The 23,978-nt window shown below is 40.0% G+C and overlaps 1 protein-coding gene across 2 annotated transcripts in view; it reads right to left on the reverse strand.

Annotated features, from left to right (window-relative positions):
* Window positions 1–1,012: 1,012 nt before the first annotated feature.
* The window catches only part of Tet2 (tet methylcytosine dioxygenase 2), an 81,615-nt gene continuing 58,649 nt past the window's right edge, over window positions 1,013–23,978 (reverse strand). Inside the window, exons 4-11 of one of the 2 annotated variants that reach the window (XM_050139142.1) lie at window positions 22,355–22,445; window positions 21,060–21,153; window positions 20,052–20,260; window positions 16,575–16,725; window positions 13,974–14,063; window positions 12,238–12,375; window positions 6,952–7,303; window positions 1,013–5,590 (exon numbers count right to left, since the gene is read on the reverse strand). In XM_050139142.1, coding sequence (XP_049995099.1) covers window positions 4,131–5,590; window positions 6,952–7,303; window positions 12,238–12,375; window positions 13,974–14,063; window positions 16,575–16,725; window positions 20,052–20,260; window positions 21,060–21,153; window positions 22,355–22,445 — 2,585 coding nt within the window. In that variant the 3' untranslated portion in view covers window positions 1,013–4,130. Of the gene's footprint in view, window positions 5,591–6,951; window positions 7,304–12,237; window positions 12,376–13,973; window positions 14,064–16,574; window positions 16,726–20,051; window positions 20,261–21,059; window positions 21,154–22,354; window positions 22,446–23,978 lie in introns of those variants that run through there. The other variant, XR_007591193.1, reaches the window with a different exon arrangement.

Here is a 23,978-nt window from a genome sequence, read left to right on the forward strand (position 1 = left end):
CCTGCAGTTCCTTTTCCAGTGTGCTGACAGCGTACCCAGCCTCTGAAGGTTGGTGGGTTGAAGGTGTGAGGGAGCGAGCAGAAAACGCCTTTGTGGTTTGGACTGTGTGATTGCTCCGTGACCTTGCAAAGGTGGACGGTGGGAATTTGTGGAGGTTCAGGTAGATGATGGGCCACGAAAGGACTTAAGATAGAGTGTGCCTAGCGGACTGAACTTGTGAACATTGATGGGCTGTTCTTCATGGCAACGCTGACTTGGGGCAGTCCTGGAGGCAGCTGTCAGTGACCTGAAAGTTACCAGGGGCCAAAGTTTACACCATTTGCATCAAATTTGTCCCTAGGCACATAGGAAAAAAAAAATCTGGAAGAGGAAATTTCCTTATTACAGGCATGCTAAAAATGATTGCACTCTAATTTGGGAAAAGGTAGGCTACAAGACCCTTATAACTGCTAACCATGACCTGTGGATCTGGGAAGCATTGCAGGCAGAGTGCAGTTGGGTTGCAAAAGGACCTGGTTCACATGCAGAGGACAGATGTGGCTGAGGGCAGTGTTGCTTCAAGCTTCCCAAAGCCACATGGGATAGGCCCATCTGGTATGGATCAAGCAACTTTTCCTGCAGCAGACCCTTGGAGGCCTTGATAGGCAGGAAATGAAAATTTAAGAGTGGCCATGAATAAGCTGAGATTAGACTCAGACCAGGGCTTACGCTTGGGAATATGGATCAGCTGATGCCGTGAGCTAAAATGTCAACCTAGGATCAGCTGCTGGGATCATTCCATTCCTGGCTACCTGTCTATATTTGCAGAGGAAAGAGGCTGAAAGTGAGTAGAAAAGGGGGTGATGGGCAGATAGCCTGACTAAAGAGCCAGCATTAAGGTATTCATTTCGTTTTAGTTTAACATGTACAAGAACTGTGTGAAAAGTGTCTGGAAGATGACAAAACTCAGCTCTTCCCATTTAACCTCATTCTGAACAAATGAACAAAAACTTCTGCAACAGGGTACTTCGAGTGCATTAAATAAATATAAATTTTATTAAAAACACTCACATAGCATTATCAGGAATGATATAATAATAAACAGCTTTCAAATGGCCTGCATAACATTACAATACTTACAGTATTTATAACCACCCTCAGATTTTATAAACAAACCCAACATCTCATGAATGAAACTAAGTTAAAAAAAATAAACCATAGGAAAATGCACACAGAAGATCATTATCTTAGTGTCAAACTGCAAAAGATTTTCCTAACAAGTTAACAACTACCTTGTAAAGTGAACTAGACATCACTGTGCGTCAATCAAGATGAAAATTCATTCAAGTAATGTTGACACCATGCAGAAGCACTTTCAAGTATGGCCCTGTAGTCAGCCCATTCCTATAGAAGCAAATCTCTGATCTGCTTTCCATTTGATTTAACTGAGAGGTTGGATGGCATTTAATTGCCTCTCTTCCCTACATGACCCATCCCCTCACAACCACACTTCCTGCTCCTGTTGGCCAGCAGTTTGACAAATGACAGTGGGTGACATGTAAAGCAAACATTTTTTATGGATGACTGGCTCGAGATGGCCAAACGCACCTACAAGAAGCTGATGTCGTGGATTCAACATCATGGTGTGGAAAACCATTAACCTTGTGGTTTTGTGTGCAAAGCAGACGTTCTGAAAGTTTTAATGACAAAATGTGACCAGTAAATTACAAAGGTCTCCTCCACTGATCATGGAACCCTTTATTTGAAGAGCTGGTAAGCAACACTCTTTTTAGGCCACAATGTAACAGAGTCCTATTGCACGGCACACCACCAGATTCCAGGACTGTTTCGAGACACTCATGGATATGAACCTGTAGTCATTACTAGATCAAAAACCTTTGAGGATTTGGCCAACAGCCATGTGATGACCTTTGACTTCACAAGTTTCCCTTTATCAGGTCAGTGCATTCTATTTTAAGCTTTTTTACTTTGTTAAAAATCATCAAAACTCTCCAGACCATTAAAAAAAATGCTTTTCTTTATAATTAAAAGTTGACAAATTTACAAAATTAGTTTCAGTTATCAGTACATGTACAAGCAAAATAGGAGGGATTCAAAATAAAAGAGTTAAATCCCTGAAAAAAAATATATTAACTGACAACTTTACATAAACACAGATGGCATGTTGGCATACGGAGAACAAGCTGAAATATCCCTGAATTTTTAGAACAAAAGGTTTGAAATTCAAGTTATACTTGCTAAGAAATCAAGTATTGAAAACGGTATGTTTTAATAATAATAAAAAAAGACTTTTAAAAAATGGTGGTATACAATGCTATAAGCTTTCGCTTAGTTTAATATCCCATTGCCAAACTAGTGTTGAGGTATATGACAAGTAGGAACATCACTCAAACTTTTAATCAATTCTTAGCTCACATTAGCATCTATGTGTAGCAGTCTGAGTAGCACCATCGTGATGTGAATTTTGCTTCAATCTCATATATATATAATATATATACACATATGTATATATTTAATTTTTTACAGTACTAAAATACTAAAGCATTGCATTAAAAAAGTTTTGTTTTACAATTTAATTTACTATACAACTCTTTCGTCTTTTTTATACAAATTTATGATTTAAAATCACCACAGCAAACCAGCTGCCTATTTTGTTTAGGGTTTTTGCTTTGTTTTGTAGCCAACCGTTTCACATGGACTTAACCCTGTCTGCTCATCTTACCCGGGCGTCAGTCCAATCCAGCTTCCTGGTAAGGAGGACACTTAAGCAAAGAGATGACATCGCAATGCACAAGGAACACGAAGGCAGCCTGTTGTCCTGGAGCGCCTACAGCTCCACGAGACAGCGTGGGCTGCAGTGGACAAGCTCTGCTGGGTCTGTAGCATGCAGCTAGTTATTGCCTGCAGCCAACAGAGAATCAAGCAGCACACACAGAAGCCACGAGCTCGTCACACCGTTACTAGAGCCAGTAAGATGAGCACCAGAAAGCACGTGTTCTGTGGACTAACACATCCACTCAGCTTCGGTTTGGACTTCACAGGCCGTGTTAGCAACGAGTACTGCTCATCAGCAGATACATGGCTAAAAGCAAATGTTTTAAAAGCTTTCCTTTAAAAAAAATAAACTTTTAATCCTAAGTGAAAGTAAACTTTTTTTTTTAAACGTCTCAGTACCTTAGCATTGTTCAAGTTGCCAAAGCTTAGGTAGGCAAAGTGCTTCTAAAACACCACTTAAAATATTTCAATATACATGTATTTGCACATATAAAAATGTGTGTATGTACACATTATGTTTATTGTCCTACAAGGACATCACTGGATGAGCACAATCCAGAGGCCTTTAAAATGTCCACGTTTAAAAAACTAAGCTGTATAAGAATAAGTAAGTAAGACAGAAATGTAAATGAAAGGATCCCCGGTTCTTCAAGGGCACCGGACTGCACTGACAGCATGGTAAAAAAGGCATTTGCTTTTCGGCTATTAAAGACACCATTTTTGTAGCACCATTTCATGTAACACCCAAACAAATTCAGTGTTTTGCCATTATTCACGTAAGCTTCCTGTAGCTTCTCTGATAAATAAGTTAATATTAAGATTACAGTAAAAACTGCGTGTTCAAAAGCCATAATTCCAGTATTCAGCACACCTTAGATCAGCACCAGGTGATTCCTGCAACTGTACTACTACAGTACTGTGTCCCGTGACTATGCAAACTTGGTATTAGACGTGGTCATGTATGTGGAGTGCAGGGGAAGCACGTCTCACGCACATGACCTCAGCCAATAAGAGAACCAGTGGTTTCGAAACTATGAACTGTGGCGCACTCTCTTCCCACCTTCCCTTTGCATAGGATGCTTTGGTCTTTTCCTGAAAGCCACCAGGGACCGCTTGGGAAGTCAGTAGAGATTAAGTGCAATGGTAAAAATAATCCCTGTTTTGCTGGTGAGCTGACATCCCTCCCCCCAACAAACACATACAAACACACACACACACACACACACACACACACACACACACACACACACACACACTGCATTTGTCATGGATGCTATGACCCGTCCCTGTTGCCCATGCCGCGAGAGCTATACCACTGACAGGTTGTTCTTGGTGTTCCGGCGTAAGGGACAGCATCATACATATCTGCTGTAAGGCCCCGTGACCTGAGTGAAGGCATATGGAGATGTAGTCACCGTGGAGTCTGTGGTCAGGGACCCTGTCTTCTCAACAAGAGACTGGATGAAGCGCAGGTAACTGGGCTCAGAAGGTTCCTGCAGCTCCATGGGCTCACGTTTTACCCTTTTGCCATGGCTTTTCTGAGACACATGCTCTGGTCCATACTTCTCACACTCTTCCTCTTTCTCTCGGGCCTTTTCAGCCATTTTGGCTTCCCAGAGAGCCAAGCCATGCTTTGGCTCGTTCAGGTTCTTATGCTGGTAAAATACAAGGGAGATCCTGGTGGGATTGACCCGATCGGGAGTATTTATCCGTGTTGTGGCATGAAGCTCTCGCTTGGCACACTCGATGAGAAGCGAGCCATGAGTTGGAGCCACAGCCACCCCTCCAATGTCAGGATCAAGAAAGCTGTGCTCACTGTCTGACCAGACCTCGTCATTGTCCTCCACAGAAGAAGCCGCACCCTGGCCTGCTGCCCCAGGTTGCTTCTCCTGGCTGCTGTCAGGCAGATTGTGTAATAGACCTGGGGCAGAAGCAGTACTCTCATGATTCAGCCCTGGAAGCACCCTTGATAGCCCATTGGCTGTGTGGGAGAGCATGTCATTCTCCTTGCTGTGGAAGGCGTGATTGGAGCTGTTGGTCATGCCCGAAGCCGCCGCGGTGTAGCTGTGGATCGTCTGAGGAGATGGATGGCGCTCGCTGTTTCCGTAGTCTGTGTGTGCATTGCTCATACTGTACGGTAATCTGGGGGCAGCTCCCATGAAATGGGCATCTATCTCGGGGGTGGGATACGGAGAGAAGGTTGCGAGGTGGTGTACATTTGGTTTTATGGTACAGTTGCTGAAGGCCTCTCTCTGCATATTTTGGTTTCCATAACTTAAGTACTTAGAGGGACCGTCTCCAAACCTCTGTTGGTAAAATGTGTGGATGGGTGGTAGGTTCAGCTTGGTCAGATGCTCCTGGCTTGCATATCTGTACAGATCCCTGGGCTGAGACTGGGGGGAGTAAGAGCCTAAGTAAGGAGAGCAGTTGTCCACGGACACATTCCCATTGCACTGATACGCTCCGTATTGGTTATTCTGATTGAAAAGCCCAGGGTAAGGGTTCATGGGGTCAGAGGGACTCAAATACGATGCTGCAGTTTGAGATGAGGTGGGGTAAAAGTTCATGTGGTTGGTATCTCCATAAATATCCGAAGTGTGTGAAGAGCCTGGGTAAGGGCTAAGCGGATTGGGCCGTCTCATGTATGGGTTGGTGGGGTAAGAGCCGAGGGACTCAGACTGAGAGTTACTCTGCAGGATCTGTTGCTGTGGCTGAGGTGGCTGTGCCTGTGGCTGATGTGGCCGCTGCGCTTGCTGAAGGTGCCTCTGGAGTGGCTGGGGCTGCTGGATGACAGATGCCGAAAGTCGCAATTGTTCTAAGGAGAGAGCGGGAACACTGGCTGTTATTCTAAGAACTCTAGTGGAGACTCTTAAATATATGCAACAGCATAGACAGTCTCCACGAGCAAGGGTGAAGGAAAGCCGGGGCTCTGAACATTGTCAAGCAGAACTTTTTGTGTCTGAGGTATTAGAATAAACATGCTGAGCTTTTAAAGCTACATTTTGTAAGTAAGAAAAATGTGTGTCCACCAGAGTCATTCAAAGCGCCTCTGCTCACTCTACCTATCTCCCAGCCCTTCCTCAATTTAGCCCATGTCCTCACCATCTATGCAAACACAGTCTGAAAGGCAGTGACAGTACTATAATACTGCCCCCCTTACCTCTATTGTTCCTGGAGGAGGAAACATGTTTTATTTTATTTCTCAATTGTCTGGCTTGTGACAGGACTTGTTATATAATTAGAACGACAAGAAGAATTGCATTTACCAATGCCTAGAAAGGATCTTATACACTTGGTGAATCCTACTTCATAAGAACATTTCCCAGAAGGAACTGAAGAGAGCACCTTGTAGAAATGTTTGCCTTGTAGGCTACAAACTGTTAAATGGACCCGCTGTGGCGCTATTGGGACATGCACAGTTTTCCATCACGGAAACCAGGAAGAAGGGAATTTTCATCTCTCAAAGCCAAGAGGCGGTAAGCGGAATGGCAAGAACATTCTTGTCGTTGGTGGTGAAGTCAATATACATCCTAAAACCTGGATTTCTTTTTAGTAGCTCCAACCGTAGATAAGGCAAGGGGCTCTGAGGCCATTCTCTATGAGGACGACCACAGCCAGAAGCTCTTTTTATGAGTGTGGAACTTTAGCTAAACCGGACCAAACCTGTCTATGGAAAAATGTACTCAACTCACCCTCTATCCTGTAAACTGCATTTTCAAACTCATTTCAATATATCACTATTCAATTATCTAGGCCTAAAGGCTTGGAGCAGTCCAAAGTTTTCTCCCTTCTCATCTATTCTTTTGCCAGCGTGATCTGTTTTGTACCCTGAGAGGCTTTACTTGCAGTTTCTTACATATTTAACTCAAGGTCTTGTGCTCTCCTCTTGCCCCATTGTAGGTCCTAATGCTCCCTCCTTAAACTTGGTGAAATGTCCCTGCATGATTCACATGACTTCTGACATATAAATGACCTGTTTATAAGTTTTGTTATTTATTACATTTAGGATAACCCCAATGTCCCTCTAGTCTGAGATGCCAACTCTAACAATGCCAGTGAAGCCTGGACCTGGTCACTTGCGGAAGATCATGCTATAGACTCAGACCACGACTGTTAACACCCCCGCCCCCCCGTGTCACCCAGTGCCGAAGGCCACAAGGGTCACGCGGTGTTTACCTGGGAGCTGTTTCATATGGCTTGCACTTTCCATCTGCTTTGTGCGAGAGGAAGACTTCTCCTTTTCGTTCTTAGTTGAGCCGTTCTCCAGGGAAGACAGCTTTTCAGCTGCAGCTTTCTTGGCCTCTAGTTTTCTTTGTCGGCAACTCTTGACCGGCTCTGCCAACATCCTCACCTTCCTCCGGAAAGAGTTCAGCACCTGAATGGACCCCTTCCGAATCTTCTCCTCCTGACCTTCGGTGCTCCCAAACTCATCCACAGGAGAGATTTTGTACATAGGTAATACGTGGAGCTGCTCGTCCTTAGGCTGTCCTCCAATCTCTCGATTGTCTTCTCTAGTGAGGGTGCACACCTGATGGGGAGGGGAAATGGTCCAGGCTCAGTTGCAGGTTCAGAAGAAAGTATATACAGGCTAAAGTTTCCCCCTCCCAGTATCCACATGTGTGTTGAAACAGGGACATGCGCAGTATCAAAACCAGATCTGCCTGTTACTAATGAAGACATTGTACAAATCAAAGACATAGAGAAAAGACAAGCTCCCTTTTATACTTCTTCAAGTCTATCAGGAAGACTGTTTGTCATGCACGTCTAGCTAGATCTCAAGGAAGAAGACATACTTCTTCCAGATGAAATGATGCCATCTCCTGCTTTCCACATATTAAACACACACGACAGATCATTTCCGTCAAGAAGCTATAGTGTGCTTCTAACCACGTGACCATTATGTGCATGGGTGGGGAAGGGGGATAGCACAACACAGCTCGGCTGCCCTCAGACCTGACTCCTAACTATCCATGTTTAATAAGTGTGCTGCAGAGATGGCTCAGTGGTTGAGAGTGCTGTAGATTCTTTCAGAGGACCTGGGTTCAATTCCTAGCACCCACATGACAGTTCACACCTGTCTGTAATGCCAGTTCCAGGGGAACAAGCATCCTCATATAAACATACATGCAGGCAAAACATCAATGCACATACAAAAATAAGCAAATTGTTTAAAAATTTTTGCTATGTTCAAGAAACTTTACAGCTGGGTAGTGGTGGTACACTATATTAATCCCAGAACTCCAGGAGGCTCGTGACCCATGCTCTATCGACTGTGAATGAAATCTGCAGATGGATGTGTTCCATTGTGTAGAATTTAGAAAACTAAAATATGTACACCACACCATTGATACTCATTTAGGTCTTCAATGGGAAATTGCTTTGAGTTTGGAAAAGGCTGATTCAGTAATAACACATTTGATAAGGGTTATGACAATCATGGGTATACTTGTACAAATAAAGACACACAATGCTCCAGCATATGTCTCTAAGAAAATGAGCTCCCAAGGTCCAAATGAGGAGCAGAAGGAGGGAGAACATGAACAAGGAAGTCAGGACTACAAGGGGTGCTCCCACCCACTGAGACGGTGGGGCTGATCTAATGGGAGCTCACCAAAGCAAGCTGGACTGGGACTGATGGACATATGATCAAGCCGGACTCTCTGAATGTGTTGGACAAGGAGGGCTGACTGAGAAGCCAAAGACAATGGCTTTTGATCCTACTGCATATACTTGCTTTGTGGGAGCCTAGTCTGTTTGGATGCTCACCTTCCTAGACCTGGATGGAGGGGGGAGGACCTTGGACTTCCCACAGGGCAGTGAACCCTGACTGCTCTTTGGACTGGAGAGGGACTGGAAGGGGATGGGGGGAGAGGGAGAGGGGTAGGGAGAGGGAAATGGGAGGAGGGTAGGAGGTGGAAATTTTTAAGTAAAAATAAAAAATAAAAAAAGGAAAAAATGAAACAGTTTTTGCTTATTTTAATATAAAGCATATTACAAGTGTACCACACTATTCTATAGGCCAGGCAGTTATAAAAAGATCAAATCAAACTCTAAAGGATAAATAAACAGAAAGGGATGATAAATACCCCCCCAAATTGATTGTATCATGCTTTATTGACTTTGAATTTTCTAAATGCTAATGAGAAAGAAACAACAGCTGTGGAGAGACATTGGATAGTAGAAAAAACTACAGAATTAAATCAGCCAATACACTAAAGATGTATACAGACCTCAGAATGGAAAGGAGGATATGTGTTACATTAGGGAAGGGGGTGTTGCTTTTATTTCCATAGGAGAAGAAAAGCTATGGATACCATCAAATTGATAAAGATTTGATTTGAACAAAAGGGAACCTCTTAATTAGAAGAGATGATAGTTCATCAAACACCATGACCATTTAATAGAAACTATCCTATAAAACTATCAAATGTTTTAACTTCATCAGCTATAACTTGCCATAAGAGAATCTTTCCAAAATTTAAGTTGGGGAAGGGTTTTCCTTTTAATATAAACTATCCTATAAAACTAACAAATGCTTTTACTTCATCAGCTATAACTTTCCATAAGAGAACCTCCCAAAAATTCGAATTGTTTTGTCTTTTCAGGAGAATGAAGACATCCAGCTAAGAACTGGACCACTGGACAAATGAGACATCTAATGAAAAAGTACAAATCATCTAAGAAAAATGTCTCAAGAAAAAGTAAGTTGGCCTTTTGGTATATAACATTTCTAACGTGATAAAATTTCATAAATCTTTCCAAATGCTAGTTTCTGCTGTTCTCTACAGATACATAATGCAAATGGTCTTTTTGTAGTCCCAGTGCAATTAAAAATCAAAGCTAGCTTTGGAGTTGGAGTGTGGCTCTCTCATTTTATGAACACATGTATGTTTATTAAAGTGAAATCCAAAATTTGTCTCATGTCAGAAGAGCCACCTGATATGGGACAGAAGAAAAACAAATATTTAAAGACTATTATATTGCTACCAATCTCATGATCTTTTGGTTTATATTGACTATTTAATACATTTTCTTGATATACAAGATTAATATGAATATTATAAGTATATATTATATAAACATATATTAAACTTTTTGTCATGATATTAATGGTTATATAGAGTATTAACTAATTCTAGGAAAAGGTTTCATCTACCTTCCTGTACATGATTTTGGGTTTGAGTCTCTATCAGTTTTCTGCAGTGAACCCTGGGCAAACCTAGCAGTAATCTTTGAAGTCTTCATAAGGATCATGGGGCTCAACAATGATGATTCCTTCAGGAATATGATAATACCGCCAAGTTTTAAAATACCCCCTAAAGATTGGCTTTGGACTACAAACTGCTGAGAACAATTTCGAGGTGGCTAGCTGAGATGATCCAGCCTCACAGACTACTCTAGCCAGGACTTGAAATAAGTCCTGTACTTTCCCATTACGCAGAGACTGGACAGCAAATGATACAGCTACATTTCCCCAGACTTGACAATTAACCTAAAATTTTCTTTTCAGGATTCCCTAAAGATGCCATCACCCCCAGAGAGCAGGAAGCACATTTAAGAATATGACTTTCACTTTCCCAAGAGGTGGGGTGGGCAGCTTTTGGTTTTTCATTGTTTAGGGAGATTGGTTACAAGCTGTTAACAGTAATGGTCAGGAAAAAAGCTAAACAAAGGAAATTAAATTCAAGGTTCTTGTTTTGAATAGAAAAAGGGGATACAGATATGATAGGATAAAATGGTAAATTATTAAATTTACTCTGAAAAAAAGAAGATGTAGATATGATAATATAAAAGGTAGATTATTGACTCTTCTTTTAAAAAGAAATTACTAGTTTTAAATGTTCTACAGTGGATTGGACTTTTGTATATTGTATACAAATTTTATATATTGATACAAATTTGAGATTAATTGTGTTACAACATACTGTACATACATTTCTTCTTGTTCAAGGTATTGTATCTATACAATTCATTTAATGATGTAAAGCAAATTCCTAGTCCTTGAAAATTATTATTATGAAATGTTTAGGATAATAAGAATTTACAGGTAAGTAATTAATCACCTATTATAACTGAACATATTAGGTATGGTTTCAAGGTCAAACAAAGATAAATTTTAGATAGATAGGTCAACTTCAAACACTTCAGAGATTTACAGAATATAGCATTTAAAGTGTCCTAATAACATAGTTCTTAAAAAAAATGACAATGAGATATGTCTACTACTGGCAGCACTAATCTCCTTCAGAGAAGATAATGGGCATCTAAGAAACTCCACATAGAGTTTACTTTCTTTGTGGCAAAAGTAAGCCACTGGGTAAGAAACTGCCCTTGTTTCAACTGCTGACAGTATGCTGTTCTAATTTAGCAAGCAGGACACAGAAGAAAGTGACTGCCAAACATTGTCAAGACAAGGAAGGACAGCCCTTCAGAATAACCTGCTTCACAGAAAAGCCTGTCAGATATGCTAGGTCTGTAGACTAGACCAAAGACGGATGCCCCAACGTTGCAGGGGAACTTTAGGTGATTTCCCAGGCAGCCAGATGTTTCTGTCATTGCTTACATTTTTTTGGAAGTCATTTGCTTACACTTCCTGCTTACTCAATTAATATTATTTCCTTCTTGGGTTTCTGAGAAAGTTGAAGATTAGATAGTTATAGTTTTCATTGTTTATCAGAAGCAGAAAGCAAGTTAATATAAAAAGCAAATTAGGTACAAGATTTTGACTCATCAAGATAGGATAGAAATGGGGTTTTTCCTCTGAATTTGTCAAATGCAAATGAACTAGACATTGTTGATGCATTTATTGCTTTTATATATTTTATATAGTTATTGTACTTTTGTATATAGTTTTTCTTATATGAGGTATAACCCTCTTTTTTTTTTGACAAAAAGGGGAAATATAGTGATATTTCATTTGTATTTTAATAAATAAATCTTGCCTGAAGACCAGAACACAAAACAGCCACACTATTCAGCCATACAGGTCAGGCAGTGGTAGCATACACACCTTTTAAACCCAGCAGCCACACTAGTTAGCCATAGAGGTTGGGCGGTGGTGATGCATGCCTTTAATTGCAGCACTATAGAGGACTATTTAAGGCAGGATGGGGCAGAAACTTGCTTCTCTTTCAGCCTAAAGACTTAATAGAGTTAAGAGCTCTCTAGTGGGTGGTTGCTTTGCTTTTCTGATCTCCAGGTTGAATGGTAATATCTGTCTTTGGGTTTTAATTATTTATGCTACAGGTGGTTGTGAGCCATGAGTGCTGGCAGTGATTGAGATTAGTACTAAGAATGCCTAAATTCTCATGTGGTTGCCAACCTTTCTACTAATGCGCCTCTCTGTTAGGAGGGTCTTTGCCATGCTCAGGAAGGTTACTTTGGAACACAATTCACTTCTGTTCTGAGCCAGCAGCACACAGCCTTTGGCAGATGCTGCTAGGATCATGGTTTGCCACTTACCAATGTGCTGCCATTTGGCATGTTGTGCAGGTCCCTGTGGGCATGAGCACAGAAGTCCACACATGCAGTGACCCCTGAGAATGGTCGGCCTTCCTTCAGACCCAAACGGCACTCTGGAGCTCTGTGTTCATATTCAATCTGAGAAAAACATGTGTGTGAGTGGGGAGGTACTTCAGAAGAGTTTGAGACTATTTTGCACATATTTTGCGCTTTATATCTATAAAATAATGGAAGGACAAAAAATAGAGCACACACTTAACATATCAAAGTTTCATTTGACAATACTATCGACGAAAATTTCATGTGCGTGTGTGATGCCTAGGGTCCCATTCAGGGCTTCACACATTGAAGTGGCACTCTACTCCCGACTTACCTTGCCAGGTCCCAGATTTCTCCTTTCCCTCCAAACCCTCCTCACTCTTTCAAATTCATGGTCTCGTTTCCCACTAATTGTTAGTGAAATATATACATATATACACACAATAACTGTTATTGTAGCATATATTCCTAAATGTAACCTGCCCATGAACTGTTAGGTGGCATTTACAGAAGGCAGTCTAACTTTGATCTATGTATACCCACATAACCACTGCTATAACAAAGTCAGGCCCATAATCTTCATTCCCTGAAGTTTCTGGCAGTCTCCTGGGTTTTTTCACCATACAGACAAATGAGGACTGCATCACATGTAAACTCTTTTACATAGTCAAGGGAACAACCCATGTTAAAAAAAAAGTGTGAGATGGAAGAAAATCTGTGCAGAAGATACTTCTGATTATAGTTACTACCCAAAATGTCTAAGATTTAAAGAAAAAATGAAAATAAAATTTCAGTCACTTCATCCTTTCCTACTTCCAGTGCAAACTTGGTACATGAATGGCTCCCTGTAGGCTGATACGACATCTTTATCTTGTACCAGATACTCAGGAACAAGCTCTGTGTACATCTCTTTCTAGATTTTATTATGTGGAAGTTGCTTTTGAATTTATTTCTAAACACACAGAAACCACAGTGCTCTCTTCATGCCTCTGTGTGGCTATAAACAGGTCTTCATTTGAGTTCATTGGATGATTCTGTTATGGGATTAAAGCTGGAGCAATTTCTGAACTTATCACTAACTAAGGAGTCTAGTACTTGCAAAATACACAATGATTTTGTATTTGACTTTCTTCATGAAGACAAAGTCTAACAAAACATCTGGACCCATGTATAATAAATGTAATAAGCATTTTATAGATATATAGATAATCCTGTGAAAATAGACTGCATAGTGAGGGTCACGTGATTTAAATATATTCAACAAAATCTTTACATGAAGATAAATTAGTAGACAAAATATAAGTTAAGACTAAAAAATTTGTTTTTAAGGCAGAAAAGACCAAGAATATGCCTTTTAAATGACAAAATCCATACACTTTCTTCAGATAGTTTTAACAATTAAGAGAGAAAGGGAGAGCTCAGCAGTGAAGAACACTCACTGTTCTTACAGAGTCCCTGCACCCACATAGTGGCTTACAACTGTCTGTCTATAACTCTGTTCCAGGGGAGCCAATGCCATATGTGTGTGTGTGTGTGTGTGTGTGTGTGTGTATGTGCATACATGAAGGGTACACTCATATACATGAAGAAAAGAAAATATGAAACTTAAAAAAGAAGGTTAAAAAGATACTTCAGGAGTGGATAAGTTACAAGTAATGAACAAATAGTTTGAATCATCAATAATCACTTAAACTTACCTGATTATTGTATGCATCAGGTGCAAATTTCTTGTATATTGGAGCAATTAGAGTAGACAGGTTTTGCAAATGAGATTCTAGTTTCTCTTCCTGTACAAAAAAATGATCCAACAAACTCTAAATTAAAGATGAATATATAAGCCTGTGTATGCATTTAGACACGAGGCAGTCAGTTGTATTATTCCCAAGTGTATAGAGTTTTTCTTTATATATATTCTAAAATATGACTAGTTCTAGAATGAACGCGGCACGATCAGGAAGCTACTTGGGCTTGGGTAAGATGGACGGAATCTCTCCCCTCTGCTGGGGGTGTGGTGCTGAGTAAGCCAGATGGGTCCCAGGAACACATTTTCTTTCATTATACAAATGTTCATTAAGGAAGATGAACACCTATGTTTGTCTAAAGACTGAGCAGTTTACTTGAAAGGGAAACATTGTTATATTCTCAATACCCTATGCTCACACAGAAAAGGTTTTCAGGGAGGCTTCTGAAGTGGCATGTGGTAGTAATTGGTTTGTAAATTTCCCCAACATAGTCTCAGGAGACAGGGCTTCTCTGTGTAGCCCTGGCTGTCCTGCCACTTACTCTGTAGACCAGGCTGGCCTCGAACGCATAGAGATCTGTCTGCCTCTGGGGTGCTGGGATTAAAGGGGTGTACTACCACTCTCGGTCAACACATTCCCATTTTAAAATTATACTGTTAAGCGATTTTGAGGGCTGAAGCGATAATCTCAGCAGTTAAGACACTTGCTACTCTTCTAAAGGATCCAAACTTGGTTCCTCTCCCTCATGTCAGGCCAGCTCACAGCTACCACCTATTACACAGTTCTAGGTGATCACAAGCCTTCTTCTAGCCTCTGGGGGCACCTTCATGTATGTGGTGCACATACCAACACTCAGGCACATGCATACACATCAATAATTATGCTGTCTGCCTCATACCATGTGTGCACACACAAATGCAAGACACACACATCAGGAGATGCAAACGTTTAGTAGGTAAACAGATCGCTGTGCCATATTCCTGCCTGAGAAAATATCCTTCGAGAATATTTAAATCACTGATTTTTATTTAATATTATAGTCACAGATAACAGTACCCTTTTAGAGGAATATATTTAAGTTAATAACTTTGTGTGTACTTTAACTACACTCAAGATTCAAAGGCTAGAGTGTAGGGAGTGAGAAGTACACAAGTGCCAAGTACGTTGAGGTTTTGGTCATTTGGCAAACTTCCAAGCAGACTCAAATGCCCTTACGTCCCACAATTTACAAATATGTTTTTCAAAGAATCTGTATTTTAAGAGACAAAAAAATTTGATGGCTTCAGTGAGAAATCAACGCTCATTTTACTTGAATGGGACACATATACTAAAATTGACCTGTTTTCATTGCTCAAGTACATTCAGTCCAGTAACTTAAATCTTGTGACTGACTAGAAATAGGGTAAGCATGACTTTCATAATTCAGACTTGGATGAGAATGACATCACACATCCTAATTTAGTTTTCTTTAAAATAAGTCTTTTTTTGTTTTAAAAATAACATTTACACATTATCTACAAATCCACAATATTTTTGTCCTTGGTCGCAACATGATTCACATTGCCGCAGCAAACCCCAATATCACAGACCTTCAAGCATGACCAGCTTTAGTATGCAAATAATTTTTACCTGGTCTAAGATATTATAGACTTGTTTTTCCCCAAACATTCCATGAAAAATTAATGTTAAATGTAAAATTACACTGAAAAATCAGAATGTCATTAACATTGAGTCTATTGTCTGCCAGGTGATGGTGCTGCACACCTTTAATCCCAGCACTCAGGAGGCAGAAGCAGATAGATATCTGTGAATCTGAGGTCAGCCTGGTTTAGAGTGAGTTCAAGGACAGCCAGGGATACACAGAAAAACCTGTTGCCTGTATTACCGACTTCTCTTTACACAGCCAACTCAACTCTTTAGTCCAGGCTAGCCTAACTTAATTTAGTTTTCCCATGGGTATTCTGTAAAGGCCCATGTGCTGGCTAGCGTTTGTCAACTTGACACAACGTAGAGCCATTCTGGAAGAGGAACTTCAATTAAGAAAATTCCCCTATGGGCAAGCCTGTGGTGCATATTCTTGATTGATGATTGACAGGCAAGGGTCCAGCTCAATGTGGGCAATGCCATCTCTGGGCTGGTGGTCCAGGGTGCTATAAGAAACTGACCCAATCAAGTCATAGGAAGCAAGCAAAGAGCACTCATCCATGGCCTCTGCAATAGCTCTGTGCCTCCAGATTCCTGCTCTGGTCTCCTCAGATGATGAATCACACTACAAGCTTTAGGGTGGAATAATTCTTTCATCCCCAAGGAGACATTGGTCATGGTGTTTTTAATCACAGCAGTAGAAACCTTGGCTAAGACAGCCCACAGGGAGGAATCATGTATGCTGCTATACATAGTCATGTTAAATTTATAAAATACTTTGTGCTTATGATTTAGTCAGAATTTGTAGGTTCATCTGAGATAAAATTCCTTCTGTTAATGAGAGTATGACAGGTCATCCATGCTCACTAATTCTTTATGAAAAATAGGTTATATATTAGGAAACAAACCAACCTCTTTTGGATCATCTCCAAGTAGCTTAAATTTCCTTGGGATCTTGCTTCTGGCATACTTACATCCATTATAGTACATGCTCCAAGAACAACCAAAAGAAAAGGAGGCACCACAGGTTTCTGGATCCAAGCCCTGACAAGCACAGGTTCTCCTGAGATCAAAGGACAAAATGCAAGATTATAGATATTCCACTGTCTCCTCAGTGGGGGCATCTCCTAGCACCTTAGTCTCTGACAAACTCCACCATCTCACCTTTTGTGTTACTGAGCCATTCTCCTGTCTTAAAGAGACAGAGATTATTTCTACCTCCAAATTTGTTTGAGTATTCTTAGATTTCATGTAATTGTATAATGTGTGTCAAAGATAATTGTTTCTATATATTGTTCGTGACAACTTTGGTCACTTCAATTTTCTCATTTTTGTGTTCTAAACTTGTTTTTTATTATTATTTATCATGTTCAATTAAAATGCACTTGGTGTACTGTTTATAAATGTATTTTTATATACACAAATTTGGATAAGGAAGGGGAAGGAATATTACCAAATTCATCCTACAATTTACCCTGACACCAAAAGTCAATAAAGACTCAGCAAAACTATTGGCCTAATTTCCCTGATGAACACAGATGGACAAATTTTGCAATGCATATTTAAGAACACAATAAGATCATACACCTTGGTAGAGTTGGCTTCATGGCAACAAGACATTGGTTCAACATACAAATAAGTACAGACATCACATGATCTTATCAACAGACATACAAAAAGCTTTTGACAAAGCTCAATGTTCCTTCATGAGAAGTACTTTTTTTTTTAAAGGGAAAGCAGGAATCTATGCCAAACACAATAAAGGGTACATGGTAAAGCCAGAGTCAACATATACTATATTAGGACCATTTCCTCTCAAATCAGGAATGAGGCAAGATTATTCATTATCACTGCTCTATTTTAGTTCAATGCTCAGTCTTTTCAGGAATGTAGAGAATACAAAAAATATATTAAAAAATCAGTAAATTTTGCAAATAGCATGTACAGATTTAGTTCCTAGAATCCACATTGGGTAGCTCACTATTGCCTTTAACTCTAGCTCCAAAACCTCTGGCCTCTGTGGGTTCTAGGGTTTACATGAACACCCCCCCCACAGATAATCATAATAAATAAATCAATCAATAAATGGTAGGAAAGAAATTTCCCCAGCTTTTCTATATGCCAATAATGAACATGACAAGAAAGAAAGAAAGATAGAAAGAAAGACTCCTATTCCAAGTTTCAAATAAAGTAAAATACAAGTGAATAAAATTAACCAAAGAGGTGAAACAAATCTATATTGAAAAGTTCAAGACAAGCAAGAAATTGGAGATATACTCATGCATTGGCATAATCAGAATTGTAAAATGATTGTATAAATGAAAATGACTATAGAGTCAAAGCTATCACCAAATCTCCGATTACATTCTTCACACCCTTAGAAAAATGATTCCCAAATCCATAGGGAAGAATGAAGTCCTAAATAGCCAAAATAATCTTCAACAGAAGAAAGCAATGCTGTAGGTATCATAATACTGGATCTCAAACTATACTACAGAGCCATAGCAGCAAACTAGCATTGTACTCATACAAAAAGAGACATTTAGACCAATGGAATAAGAAGAGAGGACCCAGAAATAGAGCTACAGCCACCTGATTTTTTTTTTTTTGATAAAGATATCAAAGTTCCAATTTGAGAAATACTGCCTGAATAAATGGTGCTGGGAAATGAATATCCACACGGTGTAGAACAAAATTCCTTTCAGTCTGGATAAAAGTTGGGCAGTGGAGAAGGGAAAATGCACCTGCAGATCATTTTCTCAGTTTTAGGGTTGGGCCCCAGCCAGGAAGGGTGTTGCCCACATTAGGGTGGGTCCACCTACCTCAATTAACCTAGCTCCAGAAAATCGCTCAGAACCGAGCCCAGAAACGTCTCCAAGGTGATTCTGGGTCCTGTCAAACTGACAATCAATAAACCACCACCTGAGGTAATCTTAATGACAGCGAGATTATGTGGCTCAGGAAAGTTTTGTGGGGCAAAAATCTTTACCAAATACACTGACGGGGATCAAATGCAGGATATTTAAAGAACTGCAAACTCTCCAGTCAATAAGCAGACTAGTGAACTGAAGAGACAGAAATATAAATGGCCAACAAATACTGGAACCTATTAAAACACGCACGCTAAAGCTGCTCTGAGATTGCACGTCTCTCGAGGTTTTCAAGGAAACACGTGACACAAATGCTGACATTGTGGGAACGCGAGAATGTGAACTTTTGTCCAACAAGAAAAAGCAGAGCTCTCATGTCATGTCATGTTTCTTGGTATGATGTTTTAGATTGTGGCTTAGTTTGCTTAACACAATCATCTTTAGTTCCATTCATTTTCTTGAAGATATTTTTTTCTCTGTGGCTAGAAATCTATTATGTGCACGCATTACATTTTTGTTTAACCCTTTTTCAGTAGGTGGGTATCTGTATTAGTTGTATTTCCTGGCTATTAGGCAGAGGGCAACAATAAGCATAGATACACAAGTATCCTTCCCTAAGTCATTTCCCCAAGTTCTTCAGCAATTTAGACTCTGAAGCCACTGTTCTGTTGTAAGAACAGTAGTTCCTCAGCAACAGTGTGTCCAATGTGCCTTCTCTCTTATTTATGATTAAATGTATCTACACATTTTTTTCTAAGAATGAACAAAATAATTTGATAGACAGAGTGGAAAGTATTTTGCATCTAGAGCAGTTTAACAGAAATTTACAAGTCATGTGCGAGGAAGTGAACCTTTTGAGCAATCTCTAGCAAACTGAGGGCAGTCAAACAAAGACCATGAGATGTATTTTGATCAAACCTCTCAAAATCAACTCTGTTTCAAATGGGAGGAGTAACTTTCCTAAATCAGTTATGGATTGATGATATAATACAGCCAAGACTGAGCAACCATAAGAAACAATTTGATTAGCAATGGGATTGGTAAACATGGGCATGTCTTTCTGTAATTCCAAATTATTTTGTGTTAGAATTGTGTGGATTTTTTTTAAGTGTAAAATTTAAATTATTTTCCAACCAACAGTGAGAAAAGGTAGCAGGAGAGCCTTTCTGTATCTTAGCATCATGCAGAAACCCACAGTAGAGAAACAGAGAAAACCTCTGAGTGAGTGCATTGGCTTCATGCAGAGTGGACAAGGCTAAACCAGCAGATAGTAACAACAGATACACAGCAGTAACGTCTGGAGCAGCATTGGGAAGGGAAGCACATTTGTACTACAGAAGTAACGAACTAGATTAAATGGGAAAATGGTTTCAATTTCTACAGAACTTTATTTTTGCTTGCTAAAGTGGTAGCCACATTGATAAGGAGGGTCAAATTATGGCATGAGAAGTAAAATAGAAATTATGGTAGAACGGAAGCCATGTGGGTGCAGATACCTAAATATCACTAGACCACTTACTCTTCATTCAGGGCACAACGACGATTAGTGTGGGCACCGTATTTACTCAGGGTCTCTTTAAGATCCGAGTAGAGCTGGTCAGCCAGAGTCCTTGGGATTCCTTCCCAGATCATGATGAGAATCACAATCACCGCAACATCACAGCTGTGGCCAGCTCGCTCTCGGACCAAACACAGTAGCTTCTCCTCAAGGTTCTCTCTTCGAATCACCTGTGGGAATCAATAGCCCACCCAAACAGCCCCGCCCCACCCCAAACAGAAGAAAGGTCAATTGGGTTCAGAAAATATCCACTTGCAAATGCATACTTTTTCCATGTCTGGATCAAAATTATCACCGCCTGACCAGGTATACAGCGAGAACCTAAGCAACTATCACAAAAGGAAATGGCACAAAATTACTCCTTGATGGCTAGCCTGGCACAGTGGGGCAGTTAAATTCTAGTATTGTAGTAAGAACTACAGAAAAGACATGGAACATCTCAGTTGAGGTTTTCATTGAGTGGCATTATAAATATTAATCTGGTGCTTAAAGGGTTAAGGACTATTTCTTCACCATCTAAGGACTATGCTTTAGACTAGTGGTTCTCAATCTTCCTAAGGCTGTGTCCCTTTAATACAGTTCCTCTTGTTATGATGATCCTCTCCCAATCCTAAAATTATTTTTGTTGCTACTTCATAACTGTAATTTTGCTCATTATGAATCATACTGTAATATCTATGTCTCCCATTGGTCTTAGGTGGCCCCTGTGAAAGGGTTGTTTGACCCCCCCAGGGCTCTCGACCTACAGGCTGAGAACCTCTGCTCTAGACCTCTCCTACTAAACTATTTCAATTTAATGGTTTTTCCACGATTTCAGAACTACTCTACCTACAGAATACAAGATGACACAGAGGATATGTTCATTCCAACTTGCAATGCTCTTTGGCTAAAGCAAACCCATTCTTGTGGTGATGAATGAATCAAAATGATCAAGAGCGAAGAGCAGGGGTACCAACAAGTCACACTTACCCACTTAGCAATAGGACATCCCTGAGAACTTTTGCCTTCTTTACCAGTATAGATGACTTTTTCAATCCTAATAGCTTTACCCTTCTCTCCAAACCTTAAAGAAACACACACACACACCATTAGCAGACTACTTCAAGAAGCAATCAGATATTTGGACATCTAAGTGAAGTTTTGTTCTATAACCACATCTTAAGAAATTAAAGGTTTAATTTATTCTTTAAAAATTGGTGTAAGCCAAGTATAATGGGCAAGTCTTATCTTTTCTTCAGCATCCAAATATATCAAGAGTTATAATGAATTATTCGGTAGTTATATGTTGAATGAGAAATACTAGGAAAGCTATCTTTATATACAAAGTACAAAATAAGTTAGTTTGCTAAATCCATATTTTGAAACCACATACTATTTGATTATTGTCCTGTACTAAATTTATCTTCCAACTTGGAGAATTGTAAGTTTTTAGAAATCCTGGGTTTCTAAAGAAATCTGGCAAAAAGTTACTATCCAGCTATTTCGAAAAAGTCAGAACTCTAGAAATAGATTGTATTCCCTGCACGCCAAATGCTGTGTGCACTGTGAACAAAAGAAAGTGCTTAGAGAAATTCACAGCCTCTGCCAGGGTGGGGGACGACGTGGTGAATTTCTACATAATAGATTAGAAGGTCATAATCCACAAATAAAGCGAGAATGACACCCTGCCCATATGTATGCAAATACATTTTTATGACATGGCATACAACAGCTCAGAGCTTTAGCTATAGGGAAGGCCTTCTGAGTCTTCAGCATAAGGGAACTGAGGGTAGACACCTTGGACAGACAGTTTTGGAAAGTACATGGAGTCTCTTAGCTAACCTTTCGCACTTGCTTTCTTCAGTAAGAGAAAGGATTCATTTGCAAAGCTAAGATTGTAAATCAACGATCTTCACTTGCACTGCTTCGCCCTTGTTATTTCTTTGACACGTCACCAAACAGGAGAGAGCCAGACTGAGGCCCCTTGGCCGCCTGGGCCAGCACTCGCGTGCCCAGCAGGTTGGCTGGATGGTTTTTGTTTGTGCCCGGGTTTTCAAGCATCCATTTCCAAGTGGGCAGCCTGTGCCAGCTAAGCAACTATTTGTCCTGTCAAATATTGTGACTCTGTAGTGAATAGCAGTGTGCTGGGCTGGCAACCCCGGAATAGCTAAGCCTACTGATAATTACTTGATTTACAATTGTTTACTGCTCTGTGCGGGGGAACTGGAAACACTGCTGTATACAAAGGATAATGTTAATCTGCCCTGTGCCTTTGAGTTAATTACCTTTCTTCCATGATTGTTCTAATAGCTGCCACATTAGGACCAGCTCCTAGATGGGTATAAAAAGGACCTTCATCTTTTTCAATAACTTGTTCTGTTGAGATAATAGAAGATTATTATTTTCGACCTCAATTATACTAAGAATTAAGACTACATCCAAAGATTATCCCCAGCTGCACATTAATGGCCCTAAGTCCCTAAGTAACTTCCATTCTTTTTTTTTTTCCCCCTTTAGAGTACATTGGTGGCTTCATCTATTAGAAAAAATGTGCCAAGTAATACACACACACAATGGCTACTGGCAAATTATCACTACATTTCAGATATAGCGTAAGACATTATTTTAAATCGAGTATTATTTTAAATCAAATAAAAATGAAGGGATTAAAATGTATGTTAACAAACTACAACACAGTTTTCTAAATAGAAAAAAAATCCAACAGAATCATGCTTGTCATTTGAAACTTACAAAGTCCTATTCCACTCCAGATAATTCGACTTGTGGAGTCCATTTATTCTGCCTCTATTTTCCCTCAACATTTGGTGAGAACTATTTCCACTGCACGTTGGAGCTAACTTGTGAGAGAATGCTACAGAGCCCAGTGAAGGGCCAGTTTTAGGAGTACAGGTGGGAACTTGGTGCTATCCATGATACTGGCTACACATTAGCTCTGTGCGGCATCTTGTGAGCCACACACAGGGAAGAAGGACCTCCTCCCACCAACCTACCAAGTGGATGGCACAATGCAGTGAGCACCACCAGGGGATGGGTGGGACATTAGACAGTAAGGTACCCTGTTCTCCTAATGTCTTCTGCTACACTTGTGGGGGGCAGCTGCTATTGGTATCTTCCAGCTGCACATCTACTATATAACATGAGCTTAACAAAAGGCATTGATTTTTATAAGAAATACCATTTTTATATTAAAAATTTTATAAGAAATACCATTTTTTATATTAAAAAAAAGGAAAACAAAAAGGAACACAAACCAATACAGAGTATCAAGTGGGAAAGGACGTATTCTCTAAATGCTCCTAAGGGAGTTTTCGCGAGTACTCTAAGGGCTACCTTTGTAAGTACTCGGAACCTTGGAACTAAGTACTCAGTACCTTGGTCCTGCAATTTTCCAACTTGAGATTAAAGATAGGAACTCCCTCAGTTCCCAGAAATCTTCTGATCTTTAACCCCAAACTTTAAACCTGGTTTTATGACACTGTTTTGTTTAAAAAGCTACATGGAGTTGGAGGAAGTAGTTATTTTTTTTTTCACAGTAACTAATTTTTCTGCCTATATGCGTCCTCTAAGAGATAAGAGTTAAAACAAATAGATCCAGGCTGGGCATGGTGATGCACGCCTTTAATCCCAGCACTTGAGAGGCAGAGAGGCGGGACAGTCTGATCTACATAGTGAGGGACAAGATGGACAGGGCTGGGAGACTCTGTCTCAAAAACCAAAGATGTAGGGCTGGAGAGATGGATCAAGCAGTTAGAAATCCCAGTACTCCCAGGGTGGCTCACAACTGTAGTCCTATGGGATCCAATGCCTTCTTCTGGCGTGCAGACATACATGTAGACAAAATTCCAATACGTACAAGCAAAACATTAAAAATGTTATAAAATACATTTA

Source organism: Alexandromys fortis, unplaced genomic scaffold (assembly GCF_014885135.2).
Source record: "Alexandromys fortis isolate MF-2015 unplaced genomic scaffold, M_Fortis_MF-2015_v1.1 scaffold_19, whole genome shotgun sequence".
Classification (NCBI taxonomy): Eukaryota; Metazoa; Chordata; class Mammalia; order Rodentia; family Cricetidae; genus Alexandromys; species Alexandromys fortis.